At 52.3% G+C, this 15,650-nt stretch overlaps 2 protein-coding genes across 13 annotated transcripts in view; one reads left to right on the forward strand and one right to left on the reverse strand.

The window, feature by feature from the left end:
- TMEM91 (transmembrane protein 91) overlaps positions 1 to 15,650 on the reverse strand; it is a 20,395-nt gene continuing 4,745 nt past the window's right edge. The window contains exons 1-7 of one of the 11 annotated variants that reach the window (XM_042970627.1): positions 10,304 to 10,506; positions 9,915 to 9,922; positions 9,724 to 9,784; positions 7,260 to 7,364; positions 3,877 to 4,115; positions 1,051 to 1,200; positions 1 to 539 (exon numbers count right to left, since the gene is read on the reverse strand). In XM_042970627.1, coding sequence (XP_042826561.1) covers positions 381 to 539; positions 1,051 to 1,200; positions 3,877 to 4,115; positions 7,260 to 7,344 — 633 coding nt within the window. In that variant the 5' untranslated portion in view covers positions 7,345 to 7,364; positions 9,724 to 9,784; positions 9,915 to 9,922; positions 10,304 to 10,506 and the 3' untranslated portion in view covers positions 1 to 380. Of the gene's footprint in view, positions 540 to 1,050; positions 1,201 to 3,876; positions 4,116 to 7,259; positions 7,365 to 9,237; positions 9,370 to 9,723; positions 9,979 to 10,210; positions 10,279 to 10,303; positions 10,507 to 15,650 lie in introns of those variants that run through there. The other 10 variants (XM_042970626.1, XM_042970625.1, XM_042970622.1 and 7 more) reach the window with 10 other exon arrangements.
- Positions 10,578 to 15,650, forward strand: part of B9D2 (B9 domain containing 2) — a 6,371-nt gene continuing 1,298 nt past the window's right edge. The window contains exons 1-3 of one of the 2 annotated variants that reach the window (XM_007086580.3): positions 10,578 to 10,665; positions 11,153 to 11,244; positions 13,950 to 14,075. In XM_007086580.3, the coding sequence (XP_007086642.1) occupies positions 11,157 to 11,244; positions 13,950 to 14,075 (214 nt within the window). In that variant the 5' untranslated portion in view covers positions 10,578 to 10,665; positions 11,153 to 11,156. Of the gene's footprint in view, positions 10,730 to 11,152; positions 11,245 to 13,949; positions 14,076 to 15,650 lie in introns of both variants that reach the window. The other variant, XM_007086579.3, reaches the window with a different exon arrangement.

Raw genomic sequence — 15,650 nt, forward strand, 5'->3', positions numbered from 1 at the left:
GATGTGAGGCTCAGAGAGGTCACGTGGGTCAAGGTTACACAGCTGAGGAATAAGCACTTGGAGCCCCGCTCTCTAATGCTCTGCGGACCACCGCGCTGTGAAGAGAACACTCTGCCCCTCTGGTTTCCCCTTCTCCAGCTCCGAGTTGTCGCGGAGCACCCTGGGGACAGCCTGCCCCTTCCTGGTCTCCGCACCCCCGCACACATACACACACAGACACAGGGTTGGCTGCGAGAGTGTCTGGAGTTTAATCTCGTTGCGGCGGCCAGGAAGGAGGCGGTGGCCGCTGCCGCCGCCGCCTCATCCACCCGGATTCTCCACGTTGCCCGCCGACGCGCCCGGTGCCGGCCCCTGATTCACAGTGAGGGCCGCGCGGGCAACTAGGGCGGCTCTCGGGAGGCCAGGTAGGCGGCCAGGGTCACCAGGGCGGCCGCATATGTGCACACGCCCAGCCCGACGGCGAGGACCCCCAGCAGGAAGGCGCGGCGGGAGGCAGCCCCTGCCCCCTGGACGTCCCCCTTGGCCCAAGCCTTGTTGGTCTGTGGAGGCGTTGGGCAGCGGTGACTCAGGCATCCCCTCATCCCACCCTGCTTCCCGCAGACCCAGACCCTTCCCTGAGCCCCTCCCACGCCGGTACACCCACGCACTCATTCATAGATTCCAAAACCAGGGAGCCGCTACTGTGGTCGGGCACAGGGGAGACTGGCTGGGTAATAAAAATATACATCTATTACTCTATGCCACTGTTCTAACTCGTTGGGACCTCATGGTGAACCAGAGGGAAGAATTATTCCCATTTTACAGATGAGGCACAGGGAGGTTAAGTGGCTTGTCCAAAAGTCTTAAGAGTGCGTCAGACCTAGGATTTGAGCTCAGGTTCTGAACCACCACTCTGGGCTTTCACTCTGAAACACTCATTTAACCCTTCAATGTTCCTACGTAGATCCTTCTCTCCACCTTGGTTTCCCCCCACATATAGCACCTCTGCTTTGTTTTGAATGCACTTTTCTCTTACATCCAGCCCCCTCCCAGCCACACCCACAGACTGACCTTCTGGGCCAGGCAGAAGGCAGCGATGCCCACAGGCCAGAAACAGCAGAGCATGGAGAAGACGGCCAAGCCAAGGTGATCGTGGGGTAGGAGCGGGGAGAGAAGGCTGCCCCCATCCCAGTCCGAGTCGCTGTCACTGGATGATGCATCCTATGGGTAGGAGAGGGCCTGGGTGGGCATCTCCACCTACCTTCCCTGCCCCACTGCTCTGCTCCCCACAGCCCCCAAAGACCAATACCAGGGCCTCCCCAGAAACAGCAAGAGAGGAAAATGTTCCAGGAGATAGGCTCTGAACTTTTCTACATCCTGGATCCCTTTGAGGGGAAGCTGTGTACCCTGTTTCCAAAGAGCCCCATTCACACCCAAAGTTTTATGTTCCATTTCAAAGACCACGGGGCCACTCACAGCCCCTGAAGTGGAGATAGATTGGGGGGTGGGGGCGCCTGGATGGCTCAGTCAGTTGAGTGAGCATCTGACTCTTGATTTCAGCTCAGGTCATTATCTCGAGGTTCATGAGTTGGAACCCCACATCGGGCTCTGCGCTGATGGTGCCGAGCCTGCTCTGGATTCTCTCTCTCCCCCACTCTGCCCCTCCCATGTGCGTGCTCTCTCTCTCTCTCAAAATAAATGAATAAACTTTAAAAAGAGAGAGAGACAGCTCCAGTGACCTAAATTACTAGGACAAACCTGCCTGCTGAAAACTAGAAATTCTATATTTTAAAAAATATTTTTGTTTTTTTGTTTCTAAATCTTGCATCAAATAGCTCACACAATTTTAAGTAATTCCTATAAGGCCAAAACTGAAATTAAAATCAGCAGAGAGGTCAAATGAACTGAGGCCTCTTTTGCGCTGCGGGCATTTGCCAATCCCAGAAAAATAGCCTTTCAATCAAACTGTGAACTAGATTAAAAGTGATCTCGAACTGGTAATGACCCCAGGTGGCTGACAGAAGCAAACCAAATCTTCTCAATGGTATGTACCTTCAGCCTAGGCCACAAAATAATAGTCCTAAAAATAATGTTTCAGGGGCACCTGGCTGGCTCGGTCAGTAGAGCACACGACCCTTAATCTCAGGGGCATGAGTTCAAGACCAACGTTGGGCATGGAGCCTCGTTAAAATTTAAAAGATAAATAAAAATAAAAATAATTTATCAAACATGATGACCAGCAATACATTCCAAACATAACCAGGCACATATGAAACCATAAATGAGAAGTAGCAAAAACAATAAGGTCTTCAAGGGGTGCCTGGTGGCTCAGTTGGTTAAGCCACCGACTTCGGCTCAGGTCGCGATCTTGCAGTTTGTGGGTTCGAGCCCCGTGTTGGGCTCTGTGCTGACAGCTCAGAGCCTGGAGCCTGCTTCAGATTCTGGGTCTCCCTCTCTCCATCCGTCCCCCACTCGTGTTTGGTCTCTCTCAAAAGTAAATAAACTTTAAAAATAACAATACTACTAATAATAATAAGGCCCTCAAACTTTTCAAAGAATGGAATTATCAGACACATACAATGTCAGAGTGATGCTAACTGCCACAATGTGGTTGGCCGTGTTTCCAAAAATGGCCACAGCCATCTCTCTCATCCCACATGCCCTTCTTATAGTGTGACTGATACTCTTCCCACCAAGGGGTGAGGTCTGTGTCCCCTTTCCTTGAGTCTGGGCAGGCTGTGACTCACTCATAATTGGTAGAATGTGGTGAAAGTGATGCCACATGACTTCCGAGCATAGGTCAGAAAAGGTGAGGCAGCCTCTGCCTTACCAGAGCCCTCATGCTGAGGCTGAAGGCCCATAAGGACGCGGACTATGCTGAAGCTGCCATGTTGTGAGGAGGCCCAAACCAGCCTGCAAGGGGAGAGTCATTTATAAGCCCCAAGGTTAAGAGAGAGATACCCACCCAGCTCCCGGCTGCTTCAGCCATGGACTGTTTCAGCCCTAGCCGCCGGCTGACCGCAACCTCATGAAAGACCCTGAGGCAGAACCACCCAACCAAGTCCTTCCCAAATTGACCCATGGAAACCATGAGCCATAATGAGTGTTGCTGTTTTAAGCAACTAAGTTTTGAGGTGATTTCTTTCTTTTTTTTTTTTTTTTTTAACGTTTATTTATTTTTGAGAGAGAGAGACAGAGCATGACCAGGGGGCAGGGGCAGAGAGAGAGAGAATCTGAAGCAGGCTCCAGGCTCTGAGCCATTAGCACAGAGCCCGACGCAGGACTCAAACCCATGAACTTTGAGACCATGACCTGAGCCAAAGTCGGATGCTCACCCAAATGAGCCGCCCAGACGCCCCTGAGGTGATTTCTTATACAGGAATAGTAACTGGAAAACCATGTGTAACAAATAAAAGACAAGCAGGGCACCTGGCTGGCCCAGGCAGAAGAGCATGTGACTCTTGATCTCGGGGCGGTGAGTTTGAGCCCCACATTGGGTGAAGAGATTACTTAAAAATAAAATCTTGAAAAAAATACAAAAGACAAGCTTCACAGTAGATACAAGGAATAAGAAATTATACAAATTAACACATTAATTTGAAAAGAAGAGACCGGGGCCGGCACGGAAAGAGAGAGAAAATCAGAGAATAGGGGAGTCAGAAATCAGAGGGAAGACAGAGAACCAAAGACAAGGGAAGAAAGAGGAGTGACAAATCTGGAGAGAAAAGGTGAAGAAACCAGAACAGCAAAAACCATAACTAGGAATGTAGGAAGTCCACACGCAGTGGGAAGTGCGACCCCCCAGGCTGAAGGTAGGTACCCCAGCCAGCCAGGTGTTGGCCACAGCTGAGTTCGCCTCCCTCTCCCCCAGCTCCCACTAAGACCTGCTGCTCCTACCTCAAGGTCAGGGGGCCCTGGCTCCCCAAGGCCAGCGCTCACAGTGGGAAGAGGTGGTGGGAGGAGCTGCCAACCCTTCAGGGACTCTGCAAAGGCTGTCTCTCCAAAGGGAGGCCCCAGCTGGGGCTCACCAGGCTTCTGGATGGGGGGCCCACAGCCCACACCTGCCAGCAGAGGCTGTTGGAGCTCTCGAAGACTGGGGCTGTCCATGACTGGGGAGAGGCTCTGGGAAGGGTTTTCTGGAGGTAGAGGAAAGAAAAAAAAAAAAAAAACAGTTTGTAACAAAGTCTCACCATCTTTCCCCTGACTCCTGACTCTGGAGAGATTCCTGGCAGAGACTATAGTTAGCTCATTGGCCATCAGACCCATTTTACAGATAGTAAAACCGAGGCCCCAAGACTAAAAGACGCTGGGCCAAGTTGTGAAGACAACTCAGGGGTCTGTTATTATTATTGGGCAAGATATTATTATTGGGCAAAGATAATGTCCAAATAATATTATTGGACATTCAGTTCTGGGATTCTGTCTCCTCAGGCAAAAGCCACATACCTGTTGCACACTTATTCCAAACCGTGTCTTACACATTTACTTGCCCCATGAACTACACACCCCCTGCACCTGCAAGTCTGCACACTGAATACCCCAAACCCTTGCCACACATATTCATCCACTCCAGCCCAACCCCCACCTCCACCTGCTGGCATTCATCTCCCTGATGGCTCCTTGTATACTTGCCCTGAACAACATCAGCTCCCATTAAACACTCCTCTGGAGCCCCCAACCTGCTTACACACTCATCCCAAATGATTCCTCGCACACTCCTAGTGGCCCTAGCATCAGATCCCCCATTTGCACACGTACGCACAGGCTTCCCACGCATGCATCCCAGACACTCTCCATTGTTCCCATCACTCACTTCCCTTGCACACCTGCCCCAAACACCCGGTCCAAGCACCCCTCCCCTACTCCAACCACATCCACGGCCCTACACAATTGCCTGCACACTCATCAGCTCCCCCACACCTCCTGTTTTACCAGAATCCACCTTTGCACAACTCCCCCATAACAGCCCCAACCCACCACCCTCATACACATTCAACCTCAAGGAATAATGCCACCCCACCATCCCCCCTGAGGGCCCAAGCCTCCCGCCCTCACCAAACCTGGCTGGAGCCGATTTCCTCTCCAACGTTTGCCTCCCCATCCCCAACACTAGGACCCAGGGGAGGAGCAGTGCCGCCCACCTGTGCCCCTCACTCACCGCCCACGGCCATATGTTGGGACCTCCTGGGCCCCTGCACCGACACCCGCCCGGACCCTGCGGCCCGCAAGTGACTGAACTCAGCGAGCCCCGCGCTCCCTGGGATCTGGGCCTGGGGGGTGCGGGTTCTGCGCGTTCCTCTGGGCTCCCCCTCGGAGCCCCTGGCCCGCAGCGCGCGGGGGCGGGGATGGGGGCGGGGCGGCGGGCGGGCTCCCGGCTCCGCCCTCCGCCGCGGCCCGGGAGGGGGCCTTGAAGGCCGACGTCAGCGCCCAGCACGGAAACCCTGCCACCCGGGGTGTGTGGGAGCAAGCGGGGGGCTCCAAGGACGGTGGGCCCCGACCCCTCCTCGCCCAGGCCCAAGCGCTGCGGCGCGGAGGAGGGGGCGCCCCCGATTCTCCAGGGCCTTTCTGGCTCGGCCCGCCTCCACCCGCCCCGCCACTCTCCTTGCCCAATAATAATAACAGCAACAGCCGCTAACTGTGTGCACTGCTCTCAGTGCTGTGCATGGACGCATAGACATTTATTCCTCGCAAGGACTGAAGAGACACTGTCATTTACTGTCCTGTTGTAGGCAGGAGGAAACAGGCGCAGAGAGGTTGGGTTCTTGACTATGAGCCTGACGCTAGTTCACTGAGTGCGGTCTAAGCCCGGACCCCTGGCCGGTGGGTTAGGGGATTTACTATCACGGTGGCTTTGACTCCTCTCGGCAGCTCTATTTCTATCCAAAGTTTTACAGATAAAGAGACTGAGGGTCAGAGGTGTGTGCTCACTTGGCCGAGGTAAACAGCTGGAGCCAGGACCGCAGATTTGTACCCCAGGGCTGTTTTCCTTGCTGGTCCAAGGGAAGGGGAGGAAATAGGGCAAAAGGGTACGGTGGGAGCTTCCACGCAAAGGAGGCCGAGGTGGGAGAGGGCCAGGAATGGGGTGATGTGCTGGTTATCAGGTGGCGCAAGTGGTGGTTACCCGTCCGTGTTTAGACCCACACAGACCCGAGTTACTTTCCAGGCTCTTCAGGGCACCTGCTCTGTGTCCTCGGTACAATGGCATCACCTCTTGGAACCGTCATGTTTTCACCTGTGAAATGGGCTAAACACTCCTTGCCTTTTAGACGTGATAACATCCGTAAAGCACTTAGATCAGGCGCGATACCCAGCGTCCACCATTTACCCAAAGCCGGGCAATATAGGCACTCTTGAGTGTGTTTGATGATGTTTAGGAGTATTATCATCAACTTCCGGCTCCCATCAGTCTCGGTAAGGGACACTCCTCACCCCGGAGGACTCTCTCCCTCATGGAGTCCACCCAGCTTGCACTGGCTTCCTCTGCCCAGAAGCCCTCCTTATCACTAGGCCCAGTCAAACTGGACGATTCCCCTCTTGATGCGGGGCTGGCCAGAGTTCCCTCGCTCCAGGGCTCCAGGGCTCCGTGCCAAGAGTCCAGACGCTGGAGTTGGCACGGGCCCCACTCCCAGGGAGAGCAGATGGTGTCTGCAAGTGCAACTTGGCGCAGGCAGAGTTTCTGGCAGACGACAGGCAGGGGAGGGAAGAGAGGGACCTGCAGCAGGACTGTGTTATCTGGGAGAGATAACCTGCTACTATCTCCTTAACCCGGCTCTGGTGGTTTTTTTCATGCAGCTAATCACTATGAAACATATGATATCTTTCTATCCTTTGTAGTTTGACTCCTCCCACATCGGTATCCACTCCAGGAGCCGGGATTCGATCCCTTTTGTTCACCGCTGTGCCTCAGGGCCTAGAACAGTGCCTGGCACAAAGTAGCCCTTCAGTACGTATTTGTGGGGATGGGGGCATGAATACTCACAAGCCTGTTGACTTTTTTTTTTTTTTTTTTAAGTTTATGGAGAGTGGGGGGAGGGGCAGAGAGAGAGGGAAAGAGAGAGAGAATCCCAAGCAGGCTCTGTGTCTGACGGCAAATGACTCTTGATTTCTGCTCGGGTCACCATCTTGGGGCTCCTGGGTTCCGCACCGACAGTGTGGAGCCCGCTCGGGATTCTCTCTCTCTCTCCCTCTCTTTCTCCCCTCCCCCACTCTATCTCTTACAATAAAATAAAATAAGATAAAATAAAATAATAAAATAAAACTGAAAAAAAAAATAGAATTACCAGAGGAGCCAGCATTTCTACTCCTGTGTACGTACCCCCGAAGTACTGAAAGCAGGGTCTTGAAGAAGTATTTGTAACGCTTCATAGCAGTGTTATTCGCCACATCTGGAAGATGAAATCACACCAGTGTCCATCAGTAGAGGACTGGGTGAAGAAAATGTGGTATATTTTCTCACAGTCCGTGAGTTCGAGCCCTGCCTCAGGCTCTGTGCTGACAGCCTGGAGCTTGCTTCAGATTCTGGGTCTCCCTCTCTCTCTGCCCCTCCCCCGCTCGTGCTCTGTCTCTCTGCGTCTCTCAAAAATGAATAAAGGTTAAAGAAATTAATCTAAAAACAAAAAGGATACGTGAAATAGTCCATTTCAAAAGTAACAACGCGAAGACCCATCAATAATAGCGAACATTCACAGTGCTTCCTATTTTCCAGCACTGTCCTAAATTCATTAGACATTTGTACTAATTACCTATGGCTGCATAACAAATCATTCCCCAACACCTGGTGGCTTCAAACAAACATTTATCAGCTAACATCGTCTCTGTTGGTCAGGAATCTGGCAATGGCTTGGCTGGGTGGTTATGACTCCAGGTGTCTCATGAAGTTCCAGTCGGCATGCTGGCCAGAGCTATAGTCATCTGAAGATCTAACCGGGGTTGGAAGATCTGCTTCCAACACGGATCACGCACGTGGTGTTGGCTGCCGGCAAGAGGCTTTAGTTCTTCTCCACATGGGTCTCTCCAATGGCTGCTTCTCTGCCATCACGACATGGTGGTGGCCGACCTCCCCATCGGAGCCATCCGAGAGAAAGAGCAAGGAGGAAGACTCAACGCCTTTTATGACCTAGTCTCGGAAGTCACACAGCAACAATTCGGCCATATTCTATTGGCTACGAGGAAGTTTTGAGTGAAGCTCAGACTCAAGGGGAGAGGAACTGGTTTCCACGTAATTGAAAGAAGGTATATCGGGGCACCTGGTGGCTCAGTCGATTGAGTGCCCAACTCTTGATTTTGGCCCAGGTCATGATCCCAGGGTCTTGGGATCAAGCCCCGTGTGGGACTCCATGCTGGGCATGGAGCCTGCTTAGGATTCTCTCTCCCTCTCTCTCTGACCCTCCCCGCCCCCATGCTTGCTCATTCTCTCTCTCTCAAAAAATTAGTTATTAAAAAATAAATTTAAAAAATAAAAGAAAATAAAGAAAGAAAGAAGGCACATCCCAGAATCTGTGGCTAGGGGTGCCTGCTGGCTCATCCTGAAGAGCATGTGAGTCTTGATCTCAGGGTCGTGAGTTCGAGCCCCACAGTCAGGCATAGAGCTTACTAAAAAAAATTAAAAATTAAAAAAATAAATAAATAAATAAATAAAATTAATTGTGGGCATATTTTATTTTTTAAGTTTTTAAACTTATTTGTTTTGAGAGTGAGTGAGCACGTACAAGTAAGAGAGAGAATACCAAGCAGGCTCCACACTTAGCACAGAGCTGGGCTTGGGGCTGGATCCCCCAACCGTGAGATCATGACCTGAGCCGAAATCAAGACTCGGTCACTTAACTGACTGAGCCACCCGAGGGCTCCAGTGTGAGCATATTTTAAAACAACTTCATATATTAACTCATCAGGTCCTGACAACAGTCCAACAAGATGGGGCCTATCATTCATCCTCACATTACAGAAAAGAAAAGCAAGATACAGAGAGGCTAGAAGTCACACAGAAGGTGAAGAGCTGAGACTTACATCTAGGTAGTTGACCTGGAACCATTTTCTTAATCACTAATATCAACCAGTAGGGAGAAAACCAGTAAAAAAAAAAAAAAAAAAAAAATTAAGGAGCACTGACAGGATTGGACTGGTTGGATGTGGGAAGTTTTGTTTTGTTTTAGTTTTTAATGCTTCTTTATTTTTAAGACAGACAGAGCATGAGCAAGGAAGGGGCAGAGAGAGAGGGAGACACAGAATCCGAAGCAGGCTCCAGGCTCTGAGCTGTCAGCACAGAGCCCGACGCGATGCAGGGCTCGAACCCACAGTCGGGGAGATGGTGACCTGAGCTGAAGTCAGGTGCGCTGTTAGTGATGGAGTCTTGGATGATACCCAGGCACAACCTCCATATGCCCTTGAATACTGAAAGACGTGTATCCAAGAAAGGAAGGACAGCAGAGAGGTTAATAACATCAAGTTTAGGGGCAGAGTTAGAACTACAGTCAATGTGATTTAAGGCAAATGATTTTGCCCCAATTTTTTCATCTTAAACAAAGCTGATATTAACTGCCCTGTGGGATGTCTCAGGATTAAACAAAATCATGCAATCAAAACGATCAGTTTACAGGGTCTGGCATAGAAAATACACTCAATAAATGGTAGCTTTCAAATATACCTATTAGCGAAATGTAATCCTATTGAATTATTTTCTGTATATTAATACTATTCTATTCGAATGTTGCCCCCTCCCTATAATTTTGACTTCGGGATGCTCACTTGTGTAGCCTCATTTTGGGAAAAGTCGAAAAATGAATTTCCTTTGGACTCCTGGTCTGGCCTAGAGGAATAGGGACGAGGGTTCAAGTGGAGTTTGAGGGTGAAGGCACACTGCTCACGAAATCAGAGTATGTCGGTGCGTCGGACTCGGTCCTTCTACTTATACCCATTACACAGATGCGATAACAGACCTGGAGACCTGCAGGGGCACATGACCAGTTGCTGGCAGACTCCAGCCTTCAAGAACCAGATTTTCTGCAGAAAAAAGAGGCCTCAGTTCCTCATTTCTCATCCCCTTTCCCCCACGCTCCCCCTTCTTACTCAGAATCAGCACTAACAGTATTTCCGAGAAGGAAGTTGGATTTATCAGTCCGTGAGGAGCCACAGGAAACCCCCCAAAAAGGAAGGAAAACCCCTCTCCCCAACTTGAGTTTCTCGGAAGGAGGAAGAATGTTTTTCATAAAGACAGGGGGATGCAGGCAGTGACCTTGAGGGAGATTCCCCTTTGGTCCTGGCTGGGAGAGAGCGTTCGAGGAGGCAGGCAGCGTGGATGGAATCGCTTATTTTGTGAGGAAGGTACCTGGCAGAAACAGTTGGCGCGCAAATTTCCTCAGCCACACTCAAGATGGCAGCTGCCCGACCACGCCCCAAATGGCGGAACCTTGAGTGTGCGGAGAGACGCTTTTCCCAAAATGGAGAGGGGGAGAGAAAACGTCCATCACATATTAGCCCCGCCCCGAGGACTGCTAGGGCCAATTAGCGACCCGCAGGGCGGGTGCAAGACTAGGGGAGGAGGCTGCTGTTGCCCCAGCAACAACCAGGGAGCCCGAAGGCGGGCGCAGCTTCGGAGGGATCAGCTCCTCAGGTCTCTCGCTGCCGGGAAGGTCCTGGGAGACGCGCGAACCAAGCCTAGGAAGTCAGCATCCGCGGAGAGAGGGACAGGTCAGGCCCATGAACTGCAATCCCCGCTGTCTCTTGGCCCGACCTAACCGTTAGGTGTTCTGAGGTAGGAATAACGCATGCCCGGGCTTAGGGGCGGGGCTAAGGCGGCCCTGCACTTAAAAGGCCTGCGCCTCTTGGCGCTTGCGGGATTCCGACATGAAGAGGCGGGGCTTTTGTGCCTGTGGGCGGGGCCATGGGCCTTTGGGGCGGGGCTTTCCGCTGCGCTGAGTTTAAGGAAGAGGTTATTTTAGAAGCGGGTAGAGAGATGCCAGCTTCTCCCTCAGCTCTCACCTCACCCCCCGTCATTTTTCCCGGGCTGTCCTGGAGGGGCGGCCAGGCTCATGGTTAAGGCGGCAGCCTCAGTAGTTTGACGAAACCAGCCTGGAATCCTACTGCCCCTTATTTGGTAGGCCTCAGTTTCCCCATCTGTCGAGTGGACATAATAGAACACTTACTTCACAGGGCTGTGATTACATTTTTCCCTCAGGGCCATGGCTGAGGTGCACGTGATCGGGCAGATCATGGGGGCCACCGGGTTCTCGGAAAGTAGCCTCTTCTGCAAGTGGGGCATCCACACAGGTATTCTGGGGCCTGGTTCATTTCCCCACCCAGACCTCCAAGCCCAGAGTTTCTACCCCCCTTCCTTGACTCCCTCGCCTAGTCCCCGATCCTCCTCTTCCATTGGCTCTCAGGACTCCTAGCCATGACCACACTCTGACAGTGTGAATCTCACACTCCTTCCTTGTTCTTCCCATCTCATATCTGTGGGAGCTCTGGCTCCCCTTCTCTGAACACAAAGCCCCTGAGGATATGGGACTACAGGCTAGATTCCCCCCCACCCCACCCACACAGACACACTCCCAATCCTCAAAACACTAGACAGCCTATCCCCACTGGACTTCATTCACTGTCTTGGGGGGGGGTGGGGGGCCTGGGTCCCCCTCCCATCTCCATTCGTTGCTTAACAGTCTCCATGTATTAAATTCTTACTGTAAAATGGGTTTCCATCCCAGATTTACAGAGAAGAGGCCACCCTACTGTATTCATAATTCTCTGTGAGAATGTAGGAACCCCTTTCTATCAGTCATTCAGGTTCATCCACACAGGTGCAGGAGAGACTTTGGAAGCCCCAGTTTTCCCCATCAGAGACAGCATAGCATCAAGGGTAGGGCCATAGGCTGCCGGATCTGGGCTCAAATGCTAAGTCCCTCACCTATTGAGTGGTGGCCTTTGGACTTGACCTCTCTAGGCCTCAGTCTCCTTGTCTTAAAAGGAAGCTAATAGCAGCTAAGAGGCAGCAGAGTGTTAAGAGTGGACTGCCTGAGTTCAAAACCACATATTAATTACGTGACCTTGGGCACTTGTCTTTGCCTTGATTTCCCTGTCTGTACAATGGGAATAATAGCAATACTTAACTTGTTGTAAGGACTAAATGAATATTAACCAGCACTGAGAAGAGGGCCTGACCCAGTAAGCATTTGCCTCACTTGTGTAGAAACTGGTTGGGGTTCTGTTAGTAAAGCCTTGGGTGTGTTGCCCAGCACAGATAAATGCTCATGAAATAGAGTGGCTATTGCCGCCTTCATCTCTGGAGGCCCTGGGTCCTTTGCGATTTCCCTAGTGGGTAGAGTGGTGGCTGAGATCCCCCAGGGAAATTGGGGTCCTCCAGCTGAGCAGATGAGAGGCAGACCCTGGAGTCAGACTTGGTTTCCAGTCTGGACCCCACCACTCACCTGCTCTGTGACCCTGGCCAGGTGCTGACCGCACCCCCCCCATCCCCCACTTGGAGCCTCATTTTCCTCATTTGTAAAGTGGTAGAGTGGGAATATTTGTCTTTCATAGGGGTGTTGGGAAATCTCGTAAGTGAAGAACCTGACTCAAGGCCTGGTACTTTCCTCATCTGGCCCAGAAGGAAGAGATCACCAACATGATTTTTATTATTTCAGGGGGCTCTTGGTGGTGGTGGGGGGGGGGAGTTAATCCAGCAGAGAGCTCAGGGGCAGCCAGATAAAGGGCTTGGGCCCTGCAGTCAGAGCACAGTTTGAGTCCAGCGCCACCGTGGGACATTGGTAAACTGCGTTCCTGCTGTGCCCAGCATGGACGACAGTGCTTGGCCCACAGCAGGTGTTCAATAAGTGTTTCGGGGGACTAAATGGCCAAGTGACTTTCCTTCTCCTTTCTTTACCTATAAAATGGGGATTATATCAGCACCCACTTCCTAGGAGCCCTTACTTATCCAACAAACATGTATTGAGCACCTTCTGTGTACAGAGATCCTGAGTTTGAAGTCCTGGGGACCCAGCAGTATACAAGAGACAGACATGCTCTCCTAGGGCTCCCAGTAGAGGAGACAGGAAATAAAAGAGCAGGTAAGGAAATGAGCAGAGTGGTTACTGACAGTGGTAGGTACCAGAAGAAATGAGAGGAGATGATGAGACAGGGACTCGTGTTTGGATAGGAGGGTGAGGGAGCACCCCTCTGGGAAAGTGGCACTGGAGCCTATCCCTGAAGGATGAGGAAAAGCCACGTAAGGGCACATCCAGAAGCAGAGCTTTCTGGGCAGAGTCAACAGCCAGTGCAAAGGCCCCGGGGGTGGGGGGAAGAGAACAGAAATGGGGGCAGTGAGGCTAGAGGGTGGTGACAGGAGAATGGTCGGAGAGGAGTTCAGGAAGGGAGCATAGGCCAGGCCATGGAGGGCCTTGTGGGCTACAGAGGAGAGTCTAAACTAGGGGGTGGGGAGGGGATTTAGAGCCCTAGAGGGCAGATTAAGTGAATTGATTTCAGCACAGCCTCTGGCACTCAGGAAGCAGTGCATTTTTGCTATTCTTTTCACCCTCGGGAGGATTGCTGTTATTATGCACCTTTCACCCTGTGCTGGTGCTCTTGAAGGGACATCCTTGGCCCCATCTTTGTCCTTGGACTAGGCCTCTAAACATGGGGTGAAGAGTCAGAAAATGATATCCAACACTTACCCAGCACTCACTCTGCCCCCCTGACACTGTGCTGAGGGCTTTCTGTGTATTAGCTCGTTTAATCTTTTCAGAAAACTCTGAGGGATATGTGAGGAGGACACCCATCTTACAGAAGGGGAGACCGAGGCAGAGGAAGGTAACTCGCCCAAGGTTGCACAGGCAGGGAGAAGTAGTACCAGGATTTGAACCCAGACATTTGGCTCTGGAGTCCACACTTTGTAACCCCTGACCCCCCAAAGCCAGGGAGAAACAGGTTCCTCCAGCCACAATGGCCTCCCCTTCCTGATGTCTGCTTCCTACCCCTCCCTGCAGGGGCAGCGTGGAAGCTCCTGTCGGGCATACGGGAGGGCCAAACACAGGTGGACACCCCCCAAGTAGGGGACATGGCCTACTGGTCCCACCCCATCGACCTGCACTTCGCCACCAAAGGCCTCCAAGGTGGGTTCCCGGCCTGGGCCCCAGGCTGCCCTCTGGGGCCCTTTCCTGGCCAGGCCTGGTCCCAGAGAGGCTCTCTGCAGGCTGGCTCTAGGGTGTGCAAGACTAGGCCAGCCAGGGCTGCAGGGGGCGAGGGGAAGGTGGGGACCAGGGGGAGAGGGGAGGTGGCTTTCGAAGAGACAAACAGGAGGCTTCAATCAGGAGGAAGCTGGGAGGGGGTGATGAGGGAGAGAGGGCTGGTAGCTGTTTCTGCAGTCCTGGCTCCCCAGCTGCTCACAGGGGAAGCGAGTATGCGGGGGAGGAAGGGTATCAGAAAGCCTTTTCTCGTGGAAAATTTAGATCACTGGAGAGGAGTGGATTCTAGGAAACAGCCTAAGTCAACATGACATGTGTTTCAACAATACAAATAATATTTACTGAGCGTCTGCCCTGCGCCCAGCCTGTGTTGGGCGATGCCAGGGAAATGTTGGTGATTGAGACAGCCCCCCAGCCCTGTCCTCATCGGATTCACCATCTCTTGCGGGGGGGAGACAGAGCTGTCCCAGATAGTGGCATCCCAGAGTAGGCAGGACTGGAATGGGGGATCCTAGAGGGTAGGGGAGCCCAGAGGAGAAGCCTGACTGCGAGGGAATTCAGGGAGAGCTTCCTGGAGGAGGGAGTGTTTGAGCTTTGCTGTGAAGGGCTAGTAGGAGCTTGTACTGCAGAGGGATGGAAGAAGGTTCTAGGCAGAGAGCTGGGTATGAAAGGCCAAAAGGGGAAAGTGAGCCAGGGGCCTTTGGAGGATCGAGGGTAAACAGGAGAAGGGCCAGGGGTGAGGTGGCAGGGGACAGGGGACAGGCCGTGGAGCCGAGGCCATTTCCAGAAGGTGCTCGGGAGCCGTAGCCTGTGACAGACATGTCAGATTTCAATTTTAAAAGATTCTTCTGGCTGCCTGTGGCTGATGGGCCGGAGTATGAGGCAGGCGACTGTCCTTCAGTTCTGCAGACCCCACATCCTCCAGTACGGTCACCGTCTTTGCCTCCTCTTTCCTCAACCCCCACTCTGCCCACCCAGAAATCCCTTTGACTCTACCTTTGGAATGTATCCTAAATCCCCCCCACTTCTCTCTCTGGTCTCTTGGTCTGTCCATCCTCACCTTTCACCTGGATATTACAGTAGCCTCTTCCCTGTGCTCCATAGTCTGTTCCCCTCTGAACACCCAAGTTGGGTCATATTCTTGTCTCTACACAGAACCCCCTCCCCCCCCATGGTCCCCATCTTACTCGGTAAAAGCCAAAGATTTATCCTGGATCATAGTCAATTTGAGACAATCTGGTCTGTCACCTCCTGTCCCTCTGTCCCTCTCTCAGTCCAGCCTCACTGGCGCCACCAGCCGGCTCCCACCTCAGGGCCTTTGCACACACTGTTCCCTCTCCTGGGGGCGTACTTCCCCAGATGTCCATCCACATGGCTAGCTCCGTTCCCTCAAGCATTCGCTCAACCGTCACCTTCTCGGAAAAGCTTCTCTTGATCACCCACTTTCTAAAACTCCATCCCCACCCCCACCATACCCAGCTTTATTTTTCTCCAGAGCAGTTA

The sequence above is a fragment of the Panthera tigris genome, chromosome E2, assembly GCF_018350195.1.
Source record: "Panthera tigris isolate Pti1 chromosome E2, P.tigris_Pti1_mat1.1, whole genome shotgun sequence".
NCBI lineage: Eukaryota > Metazoa > Chordata > Mammalia > Carnivora > Felidae > Panthera > Panthera tigris.